Source organism: Oryzias latipes, chromosome 14, assembly GCF_002234675.1.
Source record: "Oryzias latipes chromosome 14, ASM223467v1".
Classification (NCBI taxonomy): Eukaryota; Metazoa; Chordata; class Actinopteri; order Beloniformes; family Adrianichthyidae; genus Oryzias; species Oryzias latipes.
Window position 1 is genome coordinate 11218039 of NC_019872.2, and position 15848 is coordinate 11233886.

A 15848-nucleotide genomic window follows, 5' to 3' on the forward strand; every position below is an offset into this window, starting at 1 on the left:
TCATTCTGCCCTTCATGGACACTGAATTTTAGAATGGGATTGTTTAGGAGTATCCTTTCTTGCTAAACATAATGTAAATGGTTTAGTAATATTAAATAGAATAGATAAAATCAGAATATAAAAGTAACAAACTATGTTTTCAGTTATTTTTATTCTAAAAATTAAAAAAAAGTGAACTATTCTTTAAAAGCAGACTTATCAGGTACCGTTAGAGACTGCAAGAGTTCAACACTACATGTTCCCATCACTCTTTCTTTTTTTTTTTTTTTACATATTTTTTGTGTTTAGTGACAGGCTTCTTTGCTTGTGTGATTTTCTAGTTTAAATAAATTACATGGGATTAACATAACAATTCCTTTTTCCACACCTCAACACCGCGTTCAGACTGTCCTCCTATTCACTTATGTATTGTACCAAACACTGCTCACTATATAAAAGAGTCAATTACGGAGGAAGCAGTCGGCTGCTGATGCATTTCCAACGTGGGTCGACAACAGTGGAGCTTCATAATTATTCAGCAGACATTTTTCAGGCACGTGTCGCATGAACTAACAGCAACGGGACAGATTCCTGCTAAACCCGAGGTGATGAATGGCTCAGCCTAACTGCTTTTGACTGAGTTCACGTTGTAACTGACATCTCTCACCAGTGCTGACATTACAAAAATCTGGCTTAAGTGTAAAAGTATAAATGCATGAAAATATCAAGAATTCAATAAATCTGCCTGAATAGACACAGACTGTTTTATATTGACTATATAATACTATATAAGGATCTATATCCATCTATCTTCCATTCCTACTTTTTCTGTATATGGTCACTGTGATGCAAGAGTCTAGGCCAGCTACGTTAGAGTGAAGACAGGTTACACCCATTGACTGTAAATGAGAATTGAACTGAATGAGTGTCACTCCTATAAAATGGTTTACTTCCGGTTCCAATGAAATGCCATGTTGGAACCAGACGACGTCAGTAAGCAGTGATTGGTCCAAATCCAGCTGAGTCAGAGTTTCTAGAGGGACCGCTCTCGCCAATTAGGAGTGAGCTTGTTGGAAGTCCACACCCCTACCAATTGAAAACGGGCTCAGGAGAATCGGTCAAACGTTTCAAACTTTCGACATGGAGGCCAGAAGGCACCACACTCTTTTATTGAGGGATCTGATTGGTCAGCTTATAATAACAAGAACTTGCACTACAGAAAAAAATATAATGAATAGATAATTAGGATTAACAAGAACATGAAGCGGAGGAGGAATGGTTATTATGAAAACTATAATGACTGAAAAACTATAATGCCTGAAAGTAATAGATAGATATTCATTTCTCAGTAGAAGTCTATGGGATTTTGGCTTCTTGGAGTCTGCAGGTACCTCCTATTTAGAACGCCAAGGGGGAGGGGTTACTCAGTCCAGTTCTCATATATAGTCTATTATCACACCATGACAATGTTGCCAGACTGTTGAACGCGCACCTAAGAGAGGATTTAGAGTGACCAACCAACTTCTGAAGCCTGTTTTTAGACAGTAGGAGGAAGCGCCTATAACCCACTCATGCTCCAGGAGAGCTATTTAATATGATAATGAATAAAATAATACACTAGAAAAGCAATTGTTATTAGTATTATAATATACTATTATTTAATAGTAAATTACTATGAATTGTCTTGCATGAATGTAGTGTTTCTTGCAGTCCTGTTAGTCAAAATCCACAGTTCCAAGTCTCACAATGTTTATTTTCATCCACCATCACGAATAAAACTTTCCTAAATTAGTTGTGACACAATTCTGAAACCTAACTTCACTGCTAAATGAAATAATCAATCATTTTCATTTTTTTCACACAACAAATAGCCAGTGCACCAAACAGGGGCATATATAGTGAATGATTAGACAGTTCAGTCAGAGAACTAACATCCTCCTCGGCTTCCCAAATCACATAATCAATCAGAACAGATAGGGCATTACACAACAGGGCCTTAAAGAAAAATACATCTTAATCAGTGTTTTATACGGAAAGTGACAACTAGAGCTCCAAGTATGATGGGAAAAATACATTTTTAACTTGAAAGCAGTGAGCAATGGAATAAATTAACATTTTTTATAATTATTTACACAGTTATAAAAAGATGGGGGTGGTAGCAAAAAAAATCCTGGTTTTAAAATTTTTAAAATTGCAATTTTTGTTTCTTTTTTTCCGTTTGTATGAATTCCCTGATTCAACGGTTTACTTTTTCCATCTCCAGCCCCAGCAGAACTATGAAACCAGGCATTATGCTGCGAGTAGATTAATGCACTTGGTAGAGCAATTTACCTGACTTTACCGTGGTTCAGCACACAATAGTGCAGAGAGTCTTCACAGCCGCATGCAAGTGATTGTCTGACAGGCGCTCAGAGGCAGCAGAGTGCTTTGAAACGAAGGAAAAGCAGTGTTGGGAAACGCATTGATTTTTTTTAGTCCATTTACTTGAAATGTCACCCTCAATGGCATTCAAGTTAAATACAACTAAAGAAAGGCTCAAGAAATAAAACAAATATGTTATTTACTTACTGCCTTTGCTTTACCTTTGTTCCTTTCTGGCTTTGTACCTTTGCATTTGGTCTGTAACCGAACCACATCAGGGTTCACTTGCAAACTGCTGGACACATTTTGGATCAGATGTCCCTTGTTTAGTCCAGACTAAAGTTTCCCCACAGAAAACTCATTTTAGTGTGAGCCAAACAGCCCAGAGTCAAAGCATCCAAAGAAACAAATATTTTTCACAAACTATCCCAATGTATTTTTAATGTAGTCTCCATCTGCACAATTTGACTGTTAATATTGTTAGAAATAAGGTTACATCTATGCTCAGTCTTACATTTATCATCCATTAAAAAAAGGAAAGAGTTTGGCATCTGTGTAACTCCTGGCTAGGTACAAAATATGTGTTAACATGTTACTAAAGCTGTAGCTGATCTTGACAGCCTGAGAGAGGTACTCCAGTCGTTCTTCTGTGGTTTGTTGAAAAAGTCTGCATGCACTCTACAGCAAAAAGTTCCAAAAGTTGTTTTATTCACATTATACAACAGCCCACGTACTGTTTTAGTACATGTCTGAGTGATTATTTAGAAATCTGATGCTAAAGAGTCACTTAGTTTGCATTTTTGAAGTTGATTGAGAATGAATAGGTAATTTTCTTAGGATTAATTACGGTACTCAAAATATTAAACAGCATTTTTTTTTAGATCTAATAATTTTTTATACTTGACCCGTGTGAAACTTTACCCACATTCACACCCGTTGAAATCAGGTGCTTTTAAAGATGCCTCTTAACCCTTTTAAAGCTTTCTTTCCTCACTTGCTGGGTCTTTGTCTAGAGAGAAAAAAAAGGTCTAATAAAATGTTTCCAAATGATCAAGTTCAATGCCAATTGAATTCTCTGTCACTTTTAGAATCAAAGAGCTGTGATCTTTCAATTAAATGTCAATGTGAACGCATTTTGCTGCACTGACGCCTAACAGGCTTTAACCTTTTGTTGTCTGAAGGTTAGAGAATGCAGGTCGGACTTGTTAAGTTCAGGTAGGTCATTGTGGTGATGAATCACAGCTGTATGGAGGGTAACTGTGTTAAAAATTCAAATGACCATGACAATCAAATGAAAGTTCTTTTTAAACCTATTTGAAGATGTAAATTTTACATTTCTAGTGAAATATTTTAATAGTGCTGATGACCATACTTTATTTCAGATTATATACTTTAAAGGATAAAATATGACCAAATTTAAAAAAAATACAAAACATATCCAGTTCAAGATACACACATAACGCATAAATACACATTGAAACAAACACACATGAAAACATCCAACACACATTTCACATTTGTAAACACTCATTTGGTTCCATTTTAATCTAATTCCCCAACAGATCCATAAACATCCCCACATGCTTATATATGTATTCATAAATATTTACAGATTTTACCGTTTATTATTGCCTGGTACATGTACCTATCAATGGCTGGATGAAGCTCATCTGAAGCTATGTAGTTGTAGAGTTACATAAGTTAATTCTTCTATGAGTTCTGGTAAATCGCCTGTCCGTCCTGGGGGAGGAGCCCTCCTTCATGTGGGCAGCCCTGAAGTTTCTTCGTTTTTTAGGAGTTTTTCCTTACCGCGAAGGAGGGTCTAAGGGCAGGGATGCCAGTTACGCTTAGTCAGTTTGTAAGTTCAATTTAGTATTTTCCAATTGATTTCTATGTATTTATGATCCTTTTGATTTTATGTTTAAGTTTTTCAATTACCGATATGAAGCCCATCGAGACGACTGTTGTTGTGAATTTGGGCTATATTCATAAAATTGAATTGAACTGAATTGAATAATCATATTTCTGTATTTGTTTTGAAACTCCTTTAAGTTTGGACATTGTTTTACGTCTGCTCCACACATGGATACAAAAACAACATTGTTTGCTTGTTCCCTATTAATTGCGTTATATTGTATCCAACCATGACAAAATTTGAGTTCTTTTGACTGTTTCAATAAGTTGTTTGTGTGATCAAACTAACTTTCTTTGCTTTCAATTTATATAGTTCTTTTTTGAAATATGGAACGTAAATGTTTTTTTTATTATTATTTTCTTCCCCCAAACTTCTTTATATTAATATGAAACTCTTGTTTTTTTATTTTTTAAATGTGTCAGAGCTGGTGGACGAAGTGGCCTGTCACTCAGATTCCACCTCGGAGGAACACTCCCTGAGTTCCTACACGTCTGACTCATTCGATGACAACGGTGAGAATCTACTTGAAAGAAAATGAAATTTGCTCAAAATAGTATCTCTGGTGGAGTTATTTGGGGAATTGGGAAGTTTTAATGTTCCTTCTCAAATTACACCTTGATAACATTTCAAAAACACTAGTTTAGAGAACTTTGTGCCTTTGTGATGTTTAAAATCATACCAAGCAAAATGGAAAACCAAACCTTAACCTAAATTGAAACAACTTTAATGTGTTGAAAGTATACAAAAAACATTGATTCATGGTGAATTCTATTGCATTAAAGCTCAACTTTTTCACAAGTTTTCCACTCTTCCCCAGTGTGTCATCTACCAGATAAAATCGATAACATTGATTTTTTTTTTTCTTGGCCAATTAGAAGTGGGCAGAGGTAAAATGCTGCAATGATCACGTGTACATGTGAGCACTGTCATGTTCTTTGAACAGGAAAACTTTGTCGATTCTTTATTTTCCATCTAATTAGTGTAGCTATATTTGAATGTCTTCCCAGCTTGTTGGTGAAACACAAACATCCACTAGTGAAGCAAAGTGCTCGAAAGACTAACATGTCTTCTCTTTGTCTTTGACACCTATTTTCAGATTTAGTTCTTTTTAGTTTTGTTTACTGAATGCCTATTCACAACCCCAAGTCATCTGCGTGCCATGCAAAAAGTCATAACATTAAGAGAAATAAAAGATTTTTTTAAGAATCCTATGCTTCAGCTCTGACCAAATCGATCCATTAGGGGTCAAAATATCACCCTGGTGAAGACTCTTCCTTATTCACATATCTCTTCACCTCCTATTCTTAGAGTTTTAGTTTCTTCCAGCACATAAAAGTTTTTCTTTTATTTTTAAAGTATACTAACTTGTTTCTGTTCTTCTCTTTTTGTGCCCAGCTTCCATAGTAACAGTCATACGTCTAGTCAACGATGCTGTTGACGATATTGAAAGCAAAGGTATGAAAAGGCAGGGGGGTATTCCATAAAGCATGTTTAAACTACCCTGACTTTAACCCTGAACTCTGGCTGAAATCCGCCTGAACTTGCTTACTCTGCGTATGTCGGTTCCAAAAGACAGTATATGAGTTAGCGTAATTGAACTCGACTTGGTAACCCTGGGTTAATGCACGTGCACGGCAAGTACATAAAGACATTCTCAATGGGTCGCCGATTTCCGGAGTCACCATGGCAACGTGTGGAGAAAAAAAGAGAGCGCTATACTTCAGTGAGACGGAGTGGGAGATTTTAATGACGGCGTATGAAGATTATACGTCCATCAAAAAAGTAACACGGCTGCATCAGCAAAAGAAAAAGTTTCTGCTTGGAGAAAAAGAACGGACAAAAGAAACGCACGAGTTTCTATCTCATTTCCATCTTCATTGTGACTCACATTTTATATATATATATATATATATATATATATATATATATATATATAATCCGACTTAAGTGAATTACTTTATTTGTAACACGTTATTTAAAATAATTTTTTTAACAACTCAAATTTACATATTTATCTAATTAAATGTCATATTACTCAAATTCAATTAAATGATTTTCAATCTTCATTTATTCTTGAACTTTCATATGTCTAATTTTGAACCTGCAGATATACTCATTTTTATAACAATAAGATGAATGAAACAAAATGGATTTTTCAACATGAAATATAATATCTTATAATTTCTCCTGCTTTAACTGTACATTACTAAGCAATAGGGGTGCTATATAGACTCATCATCCTCTCTCACCCTCTCAATCATGGTGCAGAAAGAATTAAATATAACAGGACAAGTAACTAGGAAAAACACAGTAAAACAGCTTAACAACTAAACACATTTGGTCAAAAAACCACACTTAAACCCAAATCCGTCCAGACAGGCAAAGGGAATGGTATCCCACAATTCTTTGCGGTGCCAATCTAACAGCAGCACCTGTTTTTCTGTCTTTTGGAACAAAAGCCTTTGTTGTTGTGAAAGTCATGGATTCTGTATACTGAAATGCAGCATGGTCTCTGCTTTTCAAAAGCCTCCTGCAGTAAGGAATTAAATATTCTGCTTAGATTTCTAATGTTTTTTGTCAGTTCCTGACACAGTATCTCTTGATTTTATTTTTTTCCCTTTGGTTTCTGCGTTGTTTGTGTCAGTCTGACTAGCTTTCCCCCCCCCCCCCTTCTCTTTGAAGTGTCAAACATAGATGAGCGGTGGTGGAACAGTCCTGGTGAGTGAAATGCAAAGAAGCTAAAACACACCACACTTTAAAAGCATCCTATTGACCTTATTATCTCTTCTTGTGATCCTCAACCTAGTTTTATTAGTTGTATAATTTTCTGATAGTATGTTATGGAACTGAACTGACAGTACAAATGATGAAATTATAAATTAGCCTGGTTTTTAAAATCAATTGTAGAAAATGTGCTTTTCTAGTTTCTAATTATTTTTTACGTGTCTGTTTTAGTTTTTGTGCTGCAAAAAAAAAAAAAATGGAAAAGATGACACATTTTGATTAGATAAAACGATACATGTTAATGTTTTGTCTTAAGTTTTTTTCTTGGTTTTTTATCTGTCATGATCTCCTCTTATGTTCTTATGTTAACTTACCGGATGTAACCCTTGTGCTATCCTACGCACTTATCCTACGTTGGGAGTTGGGTCATCTAGACCCACTAGACAGTGCGCTGAACCATTTTTCTTCAATGATTTGTGATCTTCAATGGTGTCCATGGATTACATGAAATCTTTCCACCTTCATCCACCTTTGTCATGGTAGGAATAACACGTCAATGTAAGGGTGGGGTCATCTAAGATAGGACAAGGGTTAATATGCTATAGGGCGCACTTAAAAGCCTTTTTTTTAAACGACAGTGTGCCGTATTTATGGATTCATTCTGGTTGTGCAAACATAGCTAACGTGTAGCGTTTCACAAACAAGTTCTTTATTTACCCAATCAATAAAGTCTTAGGAACGTATTGCTTAATGCATCTTACACAGTAGTTCGGTTCAACAATGAACCTATAGTCTGGAAAATACAGTAATCTCAAAAAACCTACTTACAACTATTTTTTTAAATGTAGGAATTATTTAATAAGATGAAAACATGAACTGAAAACATAAAATTGTATATCCTAGTATTAAGTCATTACTAAAAAATAAAAACACTATCTTTCGCCCATTTCATTTCATAAACTTCAAATGTATACACAAAAGATAAACGAAGCTTCAAATGTTCTCAAACAACCGGTGGGACTTTTCTGTCCACATTGACTCATCAGCTCCTGTTTTCTGTTGCATTTCATCATCATCTTACAATAAGTAATAATTTTGTCTACAAAGCGTTGCATCACTTACCCCGGCTATGGCTGCATTTAGGTCAGTGTTACTGCCAACATAAATGCATACAAGCTGGAAAAGATAAATTGCTTTAACAGATGGATTGCAGCTTATTGGCTTTTAGATCAGCCAAAGACAGACTGGAAAAGACTGAGTAATTCAAAGAAAGAAGCAGTTACAGCAGTCTAAAAGAGTCAATTTGTACTTGCAGCCAAGTGCTCATGCAACACACAAAAACCCTGCAAAGATGTTTGTGCAAGCAAGCTAAAATTCAAAAAGGAAGCAATGCTCACTGGTGGTTTTATATTATTTTTACACAACAGAAGCATGTTTTTGCCCCTTTCCCAATAGTTTAAACAATTTTAGCAGTGTATGTGACAGTTCTGTTCCCAGATGTCAGATCTGGCTTAGGGTGACAGATTTTACTAATGTGACTTTAAAAACGAGTATTTGGACACCAGTCAGATTTGAAGATTTGGAGCAAGACGATAGTTGGCTCATTTTGTAAGAGGCTTCCAACAGCTGCTTAAGAAAACATTTAGCATAGCCTGCTCCATTTTACCCTGCCTCCATACTGATCTTCTTCATTCAGTTACATCAAATTCACAGACTATCAATTTGTCATTTAGTGCACTTTTCCCCTGCTCTTGTCCTGCTTGTAATACAATTTATGTTGTTACCTCTGTAAAGCCTTCTGATTTGAATTTAGTGTGGTAATACTTCTTGCTAATTTATTTTTCTTTGTAGGTTTTTGTTTTGCTCATGATTCCAGTACTAAAACAACCGATTATGATTCTTTTTTTTTAGCAAATGTCTGACTTTCCCATTTATGAAATTACTCTTGTTTTATTGTTTTTCGCTTCTGGAATCATTTTTCTTGCAAACACTTTTTTTAAATTATGAATCCCAGATTTTAAAAGTATGAAAAAGTCTTTGTAAAATATAATAGATGAAATCTTGACTTTTTGAGTAACCCAAAATATCGGCCTTGAAATGTGTCCAATTTTTAAGGCATGTAATGTGTCGTTAGAGGAAGAACATAAATATGCAGGGAATTAAAAGATAAATGTATTGATAGTTTTAATTTCTCACAGTTTTTCTGGGAGATGGAATTTATCAGGCAACGTCCTAAATTAAGCATGGATAAACAGAATTAGTAATGCCAAAAATTAGACATTCAATTTCCTAATTATCTTTTGTAGGATAACTGCATACAGTGTAACTTCACATAATTGGGCTGAATGAAAAAGCTTTTTTCTAATTGCCAGTTTTGGGCATTTCATCATTCGTTGGTTCTTACTTGTGGTGAGGTAATAAGAACTAATGTTTTCTGTCTTCTGAAAAATACATCACATCTTTGCTTAAGAATCATTAAATGTGTTTGCACGAGAGTCCATTTGGTGTCAAAAGTAAAAATAGAGTGTCAACAAGCTGGCATGTGCTGTGTGTTGTGTATCTGCGCGTGTGTGTTTTTATATGTTTTCATGTGGAGGTGATAAATTACTCAAGCAGACTCCACCTTTCATGGAAAAAGCACTTTCCTCTGCCATGGCACAGTCTACAGTCAAAAAGCAGTTTGTAGTAAATTTATGTGTGCAAATTTCCTCCCAGGAGGCTGCCCCCCCCTTCAATTTTCCCAGTCCCATCCCTAGAGCAAGGAGGAGATTGCATGAAGTTTACTTCTTCACCTTTACCTGAAATGATTTTATTCAGAAACATGAACGTTTTAACAGCATGACGTGGCTGTAAATATGTCTCAATGTATTTGTTTGCATTCCGTTCCAATAAATTTCTCTGTCCACAAATGTGTCATGCAGTGCATCCCAGGAGCTCTCCGGTACACTAATGAAGTGTACTCTTCATCCCACACAGCAACTGACCCTTCTGGCTCTTCTCTCTTCATCAATATGATATTTTTTCCTCTCAGAGCTCATTAACTTGACCATGAATTATGCAACCTGCATGCTGTAGTTTGCAGGAAGTTGTGGATTAGTTAGAAATTCCGTGTCCATCTGTCAAAAAAACTAAAACCTAAAAAATAAAAAAGCTTTGATTTGTGTTTGTGCAATCCTGCAGTAAGTCCCTTAAAGGCACGATCAGGAACAAAGGCATTTTACGAGGCCCCTCTGCGGCGTCAGAAGCACAAAGTCTCGAACAAACAGCACATGCGAGTGCATTTCCATCCTAATGCACACAACTAACAAGCAAAACTTCCAAATATAAATCGGATAAGAGGAGGGGATAATAAGTGCAGAAACCATCAAAGAGGTGAAAATACGCTCAAGTAGAAGTCAGAATATTCACATCCAATTCATTAAAGCCAAAGAAAAGTTTGTGTTTAGATGGAGGTGGTGAGTTCCAGACACAGAATTGTTGTGTTTGGGCCTTTACTCAATTTTCTTGCTTACCTTTAAATCAGAATCAGATTTATTGGTTAAGTACAACGCGTTTACAAGGAATTTAGCTTCTGTGTCTTATGCTCTCATGTGCAAACAATAATACAAAATATAATAAAATAAATTAAATTGAGGAAACCGGAACTTGTGGTTAGAAGCTAAAAATGCTTATGCTACAGTTTTTTTTGTTTGTTTTTGTTTTGGCAATTTCCCGCAATTTAGGGATACAAGTAAACTTAGTGCTCTTCCGACAGGAATAAGCTATAATTTACAATATTTAAAGACCCACTCTGATCATTTTTTGAGCCCTTTTAATAGGCATTCCCAGTGGTCTTTCAATTATGATTATGCCATTTTCAGCTAAAATTCAGAAAATCTGTGATGTTCTCTAGTACATAGTTTATGCAGTAGTCCATTAGAAATTTGCCTCTGAATGGTGGGCAGGACCGTTGGTGCGGGACGCCCCCCCCCCCCCCCTCCCCTCTTGTTGCTGAGTGCTCTCTGTTCACATCCTCTCTCACCCATTGTATTTTCTATGCAACATATATGTTTTTTGTCAAACCGCCTTTCAATACAGACAAATCTTAGGAATGCGAATAACAAAGATTTATTTGTGATACAAAAAAAAGCGTGATTTAGTCTATAGTCTTTTGGCGATTAGGCTCTTTAGGCTCTTTATCCTGGTGGGAGAAGCACAAAACAACGTTGGGTAAACCCTAGAGCCTAGACGCTGATGGTGGTTGAGGCCAGTCCACGAATTGGTATCTCCAGGTGAAAAACCGGGTGGAGGATGGCTGGCAACTGTCTACAATGTAGAGATAAGCATCCATGAATTTAAAAGCAGAAATATGATTTGTATTGGCTGAGAATTGAAGGCTGGGAATTTAGCTATTGATTTAGAGGGAAAATGTAATCGATAAGTAGCGTGTAGAGTGAGTGACGCAAGAACTCAGCGAACCTGGAAGTAGATGTTCCTTATTGAAACTGGGCCGAAGCTTCACTTTTTTCGTCTGCCACTGATTCACAACGATTTGATTGAAGAAATATTTAGAAATGCAATTTTAATCTCAATTTTCTTTACATATGTCCTCCATCATCAGAAAAATGCCACAAAAGCATTTTAGAAACACAGAAAACCTGATTTTCATCGAAGTTTGTCTACAATAAAAGGATGGCTTTCTTGTACCATTGCATCATTAATTCTTGCTAACTTAACTCAAATACCTATTTTGAAATGTTACTAAAAACATTTTTTCATTTCAGCATACCAGTGGGAAATGTCCTGTCAGACATCAAGTTGGCTATCTCCATCACATCTACATTCACCAGTGGTCGGATCCCATTTCGACATAAGTGATGTCCAACAGAACATCCGGCGTGGAGGCAGCACACACTCTTTACAGCTGGACAACAGAATGGTGGGTGGCGGCAGAGACCAATGCCAGGAGAACAGGACGAGGACCTTTCAGTGGGAGAGGAATCATTCTGGTGATTGGGAGAGAAGGAAAGGCGTCGTGCACAGAGAGGACAAGAGAAGGCACAAAGTGAAAGGACTGAGCAGAGATGCTGAGGCACAGCAGGTCCACGGGGATGATCTGCAGCAGCACGATGGTGACAGCAGTGGAGACAGCTCCTCGCCTGTTTACGAAGAATACAGGGAGTCCAGCCATGACCAGGAGCAAGACACAGAGAGTCTTTATGACACTCTTCCCCCTACTCGCCGAGCTTATGAAGGATACCCATCAAGCCCTCTGGGCCTCAATCTGCACCCGGCTCAGCTCATGCCCCCTCTAAGGGCCTGGGATTTAGAGGCAGACAACTGGGGGGGAATGGAAGAGCATCAAGGCAGACCTGGCTCTGGCAGTTTATCAGGTTCAGGGGATGAGCTGGAAAGACTGCTGAACTTGGTGTCGCTGAGAGCCAGAAGAGCAACCCGGACAAATAGGGCTTCAACTGGATCTGAACCGGCAGATGGCTGGGACGAGTTTAAATGAAACTGTGAAAATATACATATATAGATTTTATGTATCCTTTACAAGTTACAGAAAAAGAGATATTCTGCTTCTAAACCTTTTCTAGTGCTACACAAATTGAAGAGGGACATGTAATATTCCCATGTTTTAGTCTGGTGTAAACAAGCACTAATTAATCATAAATTCCATGGATCATCTCTAAAATGAAGAAATATGTGTCCTCCTAATGCGTCCACCTGTGCTCCTTAAGGCTAAGCCGTGATTGGCTGTGAATCGATGCTTTTACATTTATTATTTAGAGTCACTGAAGCAAAGCATTTGGTGGAAGTCTGTCTCCTTTTTGAATCGCACCAATGTACAGACCCGGCATTGTGTATTTTCACGCAACATCCCTTTAGATCACACAGATACGGACGTACACCCACACACAATCATTCTGTGAAGTCAGCTGTGCCATGCTGGCACATGAATTTATTATTGTCTCTGAGTCAGGCTCCAGGTTATTTTGTAGAGAACTCTTCATCCACATCTTACAAGCATCCTGAGAGATGTGCCTGAGATAAACAGAGATTGATATGTATGGAATCAATTTTTCTATGAATATTTATTTCATAACTGTTGTTTGAGGTTAAACCCATACATCACAGTTATGTATTTTTCACTTAGCCTAACGTTGTTGTTTTTTTTTTCCAGAAATGGACCTCATTGTACATGAACGACACAACTTCCAGCACTGAATGTACATAGTGTGTTTTGTGTGTGTCTATGTATATTTTTATGTTTAGACTTTTAGATAGAGGTAAACCTATTGTGTAAGCAGAGTTAACACGGGAAATGACCTCCAAGAAATAAGTTGCTAAAAAGGCTTAGAGAATTATGTGGAAATGCAACCGTGAAGTACACAATCACTCACCCAGGACGTGCACATGGTTGGCTCACTGATAACAATGTGAATTCTGCCATGCTCCCAGTTCACACACAACAAAGGGAAGGCAAATGGAAATGAAATCCATGTTAAACAGCGCTCATTCTGGGGGATTTGGAGTACATAAATACATTTAGGGCAGCGGTCGTGGGCAGCTGTGGATTGGGATTCGGCCAAATTAAATAACCGCTCTCTGAATTATAGTTAGTAATGATCATAGACAAACATCCGTTTATCTCTGATACTTACCATGAATGGCATATCTGCAAGCAAATGCGTCTCCGATAAATAACCTCTTGAGGTTGCAGGAAAAAATATTTACATCTGATGTGTAAACAGCAAACATTATGCGCCTCAAAGGAGAGAGCAGCAAACATACGTGCACGTTATCTACAAATGACAGCATGTAATCAAACTCAAGGGCACCAAATAATGTTAAGTTGAAGCAATTATGTGTTTTTAAATGCAGATCATTTAAATGGAATGATACAGTGGGACTCTTTGAAGAGCATCCAATGGAAATAGGAGATTTTCAAAGCTTGGCTATCACCAGGCTTGGAGTCAACAATCGCGTGGGTGGTCTCCAGAATGATCCATCTTGTCATCTTCTTGCTTGTTTTGATTCAGGCCCACTCAAAGTGAATCCCTGAAGAGCATCCCAGAGCCCGTCATTCTAAAACACAGACAAACACATTCACACATGCAGGCACTTTACAGTTTCCAGCTCACCTGATGTTGCTCTTCCACGCGGCAAGAAGGGAAATGGGGTCTCCATGGAATATGATGAGACTATGCAAGCTTAAGAGTACGAGGAAAATGCCCAGAGCTTCACACCACGAGTCTGTTCTTCGACATTACTGTCAATTTTGTTTATGCTTGACTACAGTGGCCCTGAAGTGCTAATCATATTAACAAATCACTCAATGCAAAAACATTAAAGATTACAATGACAAGTAAAAAAACAAAACAAAACAAAAAACATTTTAGAACTCATAACACAATATAAATATATATATTTATATAGAACAGCAAAAAAAAAGTGATTTGTTGATGGGATTTGCACTTCAGGGCCACCGTACTTGACCACCACCATCACACTTCCGTCTTAGACTCTTTCACATCTGCTGGATTCTGAAGAATGTCAGGTGGCAGAGAAGAAAGATCGGAAATAGTGGGGGTGTGCTCAGATGCATTTTAATCAGAAAGGGATTTTTTTTCCTAATCGGAACATCCACCTGATGTTCCTTAGACGGTTAGACCTGTTTGAACATAACATAAATCATTTCTTTAAAATATTTAATCTTGTTAGCTCAATCTCGTCACACCTCTCAACCGCCCCTTCCCCCTTCTCCAGATTTATTTAAAAAAGCCTAAGCATGTCCTGGGACAACATGGTACATTTTGTATGTGCTCAAATTGTTAATAACCCCCATTCAAAATCATTGATGGCATTGATTGCTTTGATGGGATAAATGTCAAACATCTGAGTGGATTTCTACATAATCTTTTCATCATGCTCTTTTATCTCAGACTCAGAATTTAGATGAATAAATGTATCTACTATCTTTGTGCTTTTTGTTTCATTTATTTTTTTTATATACAGCACAGTGCTCATTTAACCATGTGTCTGTGTTTGAATAGTAGTTTTTCTGTATCGGGGATTAAAAACATTTTGTATAGAAACTTTTCAAATAAATTACAATTCTTTAAATGTGATAAAAAAAATTAGTAAAAAAGTATAGATCATTTGCAAAAAATACCGTTTTTAGTTTTCACTTCACATTATTTTGCAGGTGAAAAACAATGTTACAAGTAGAAAAATGCTCTGTGAATATTTCATTTTTCCAGTGGAATGCACATCAAGGCAATTTCACTCAAAATTCAGGAAGAAATTAAATATGAGCTTCATCTCACACTATGACAGTTTCCAACTTTTCATTAAGCGCACATTTGGTTGTATTCAGGAAAACATCCTCTTTAGACTTTTACTCTGGGTTGCTCAAAGTGTAAACACTACCCTAATTTGCATATAAAAGATTCAAGTTAAAAAAAAAGATGCAGAAACAATAGAGAAATGGTTACAAATGCACAACTTTTGTCAGTGAAATAATAAAAAAGGGAATCCATTTTCTAGTCCCTTTCCCTCAAATTACAGCCGACAAACTCCCCAAGGAAAGAAATAAAGTTATTACGTTTAAAGAAAATGACCTAGCAAAAAAGCAAACAAACAACAAAAACAAACAAACAGTGCATTAGCTGAAAGCATCATGTTTGTGGGTTAGAAGAGCAAGATCCCCTGCTTTGTGTTTGGATGATAAATGGATAGTCAGCCCGATGAGTCACACTGGAGATAAGGAGAGATACATAGATACCCTTATGGAGCATAACTGACTGCTTTTTCAATAGACCTCTTCAGTTCTTCCACACTGCCAGGAGACAGGAATGATTCCTGAATTTCACATTCTTTTGAA

The 15848-nt window shown here is 36.9% G+C and overlaps 1 protein-coding gene across 3 annotated transcripts in view; it reads left to right on the top strand.

Moving 5' to 3' along the window:
- The window catches only part of LOC101174284 (protocadherin Fat 3), a 73872-nt gene extending 59511 nt beyond the window's left edge, over positions 1-14361 (top strand). For 2 of the 3 annotated variants that reach the window (XM_023962741.1, XM_023962742.1), the window contains exons 48-51: positions 4678-4767; positions 5651-5710; positions 6938-6973; positions 11743-14361. In XM_023962741.1, coding sequence (XP_023818509.1) covers positions 4678-4767; positions 5651-5710; positions 6938-6973; positions 11743-12473 — 917 coding nt within the window. In that variant the 3' untranslated portion in view covers positions 12474-14361. The remainder of the gene's footprint in view (positions 1-4677; positions 4768-5650; positions 5711-6937; positions 6974-11742) is intronic. The other variant, XM_020708814.2, reaches the window with a different exon arrangement.
- Positions 14362-15848: the final 1487 nt, after the last annotated feature.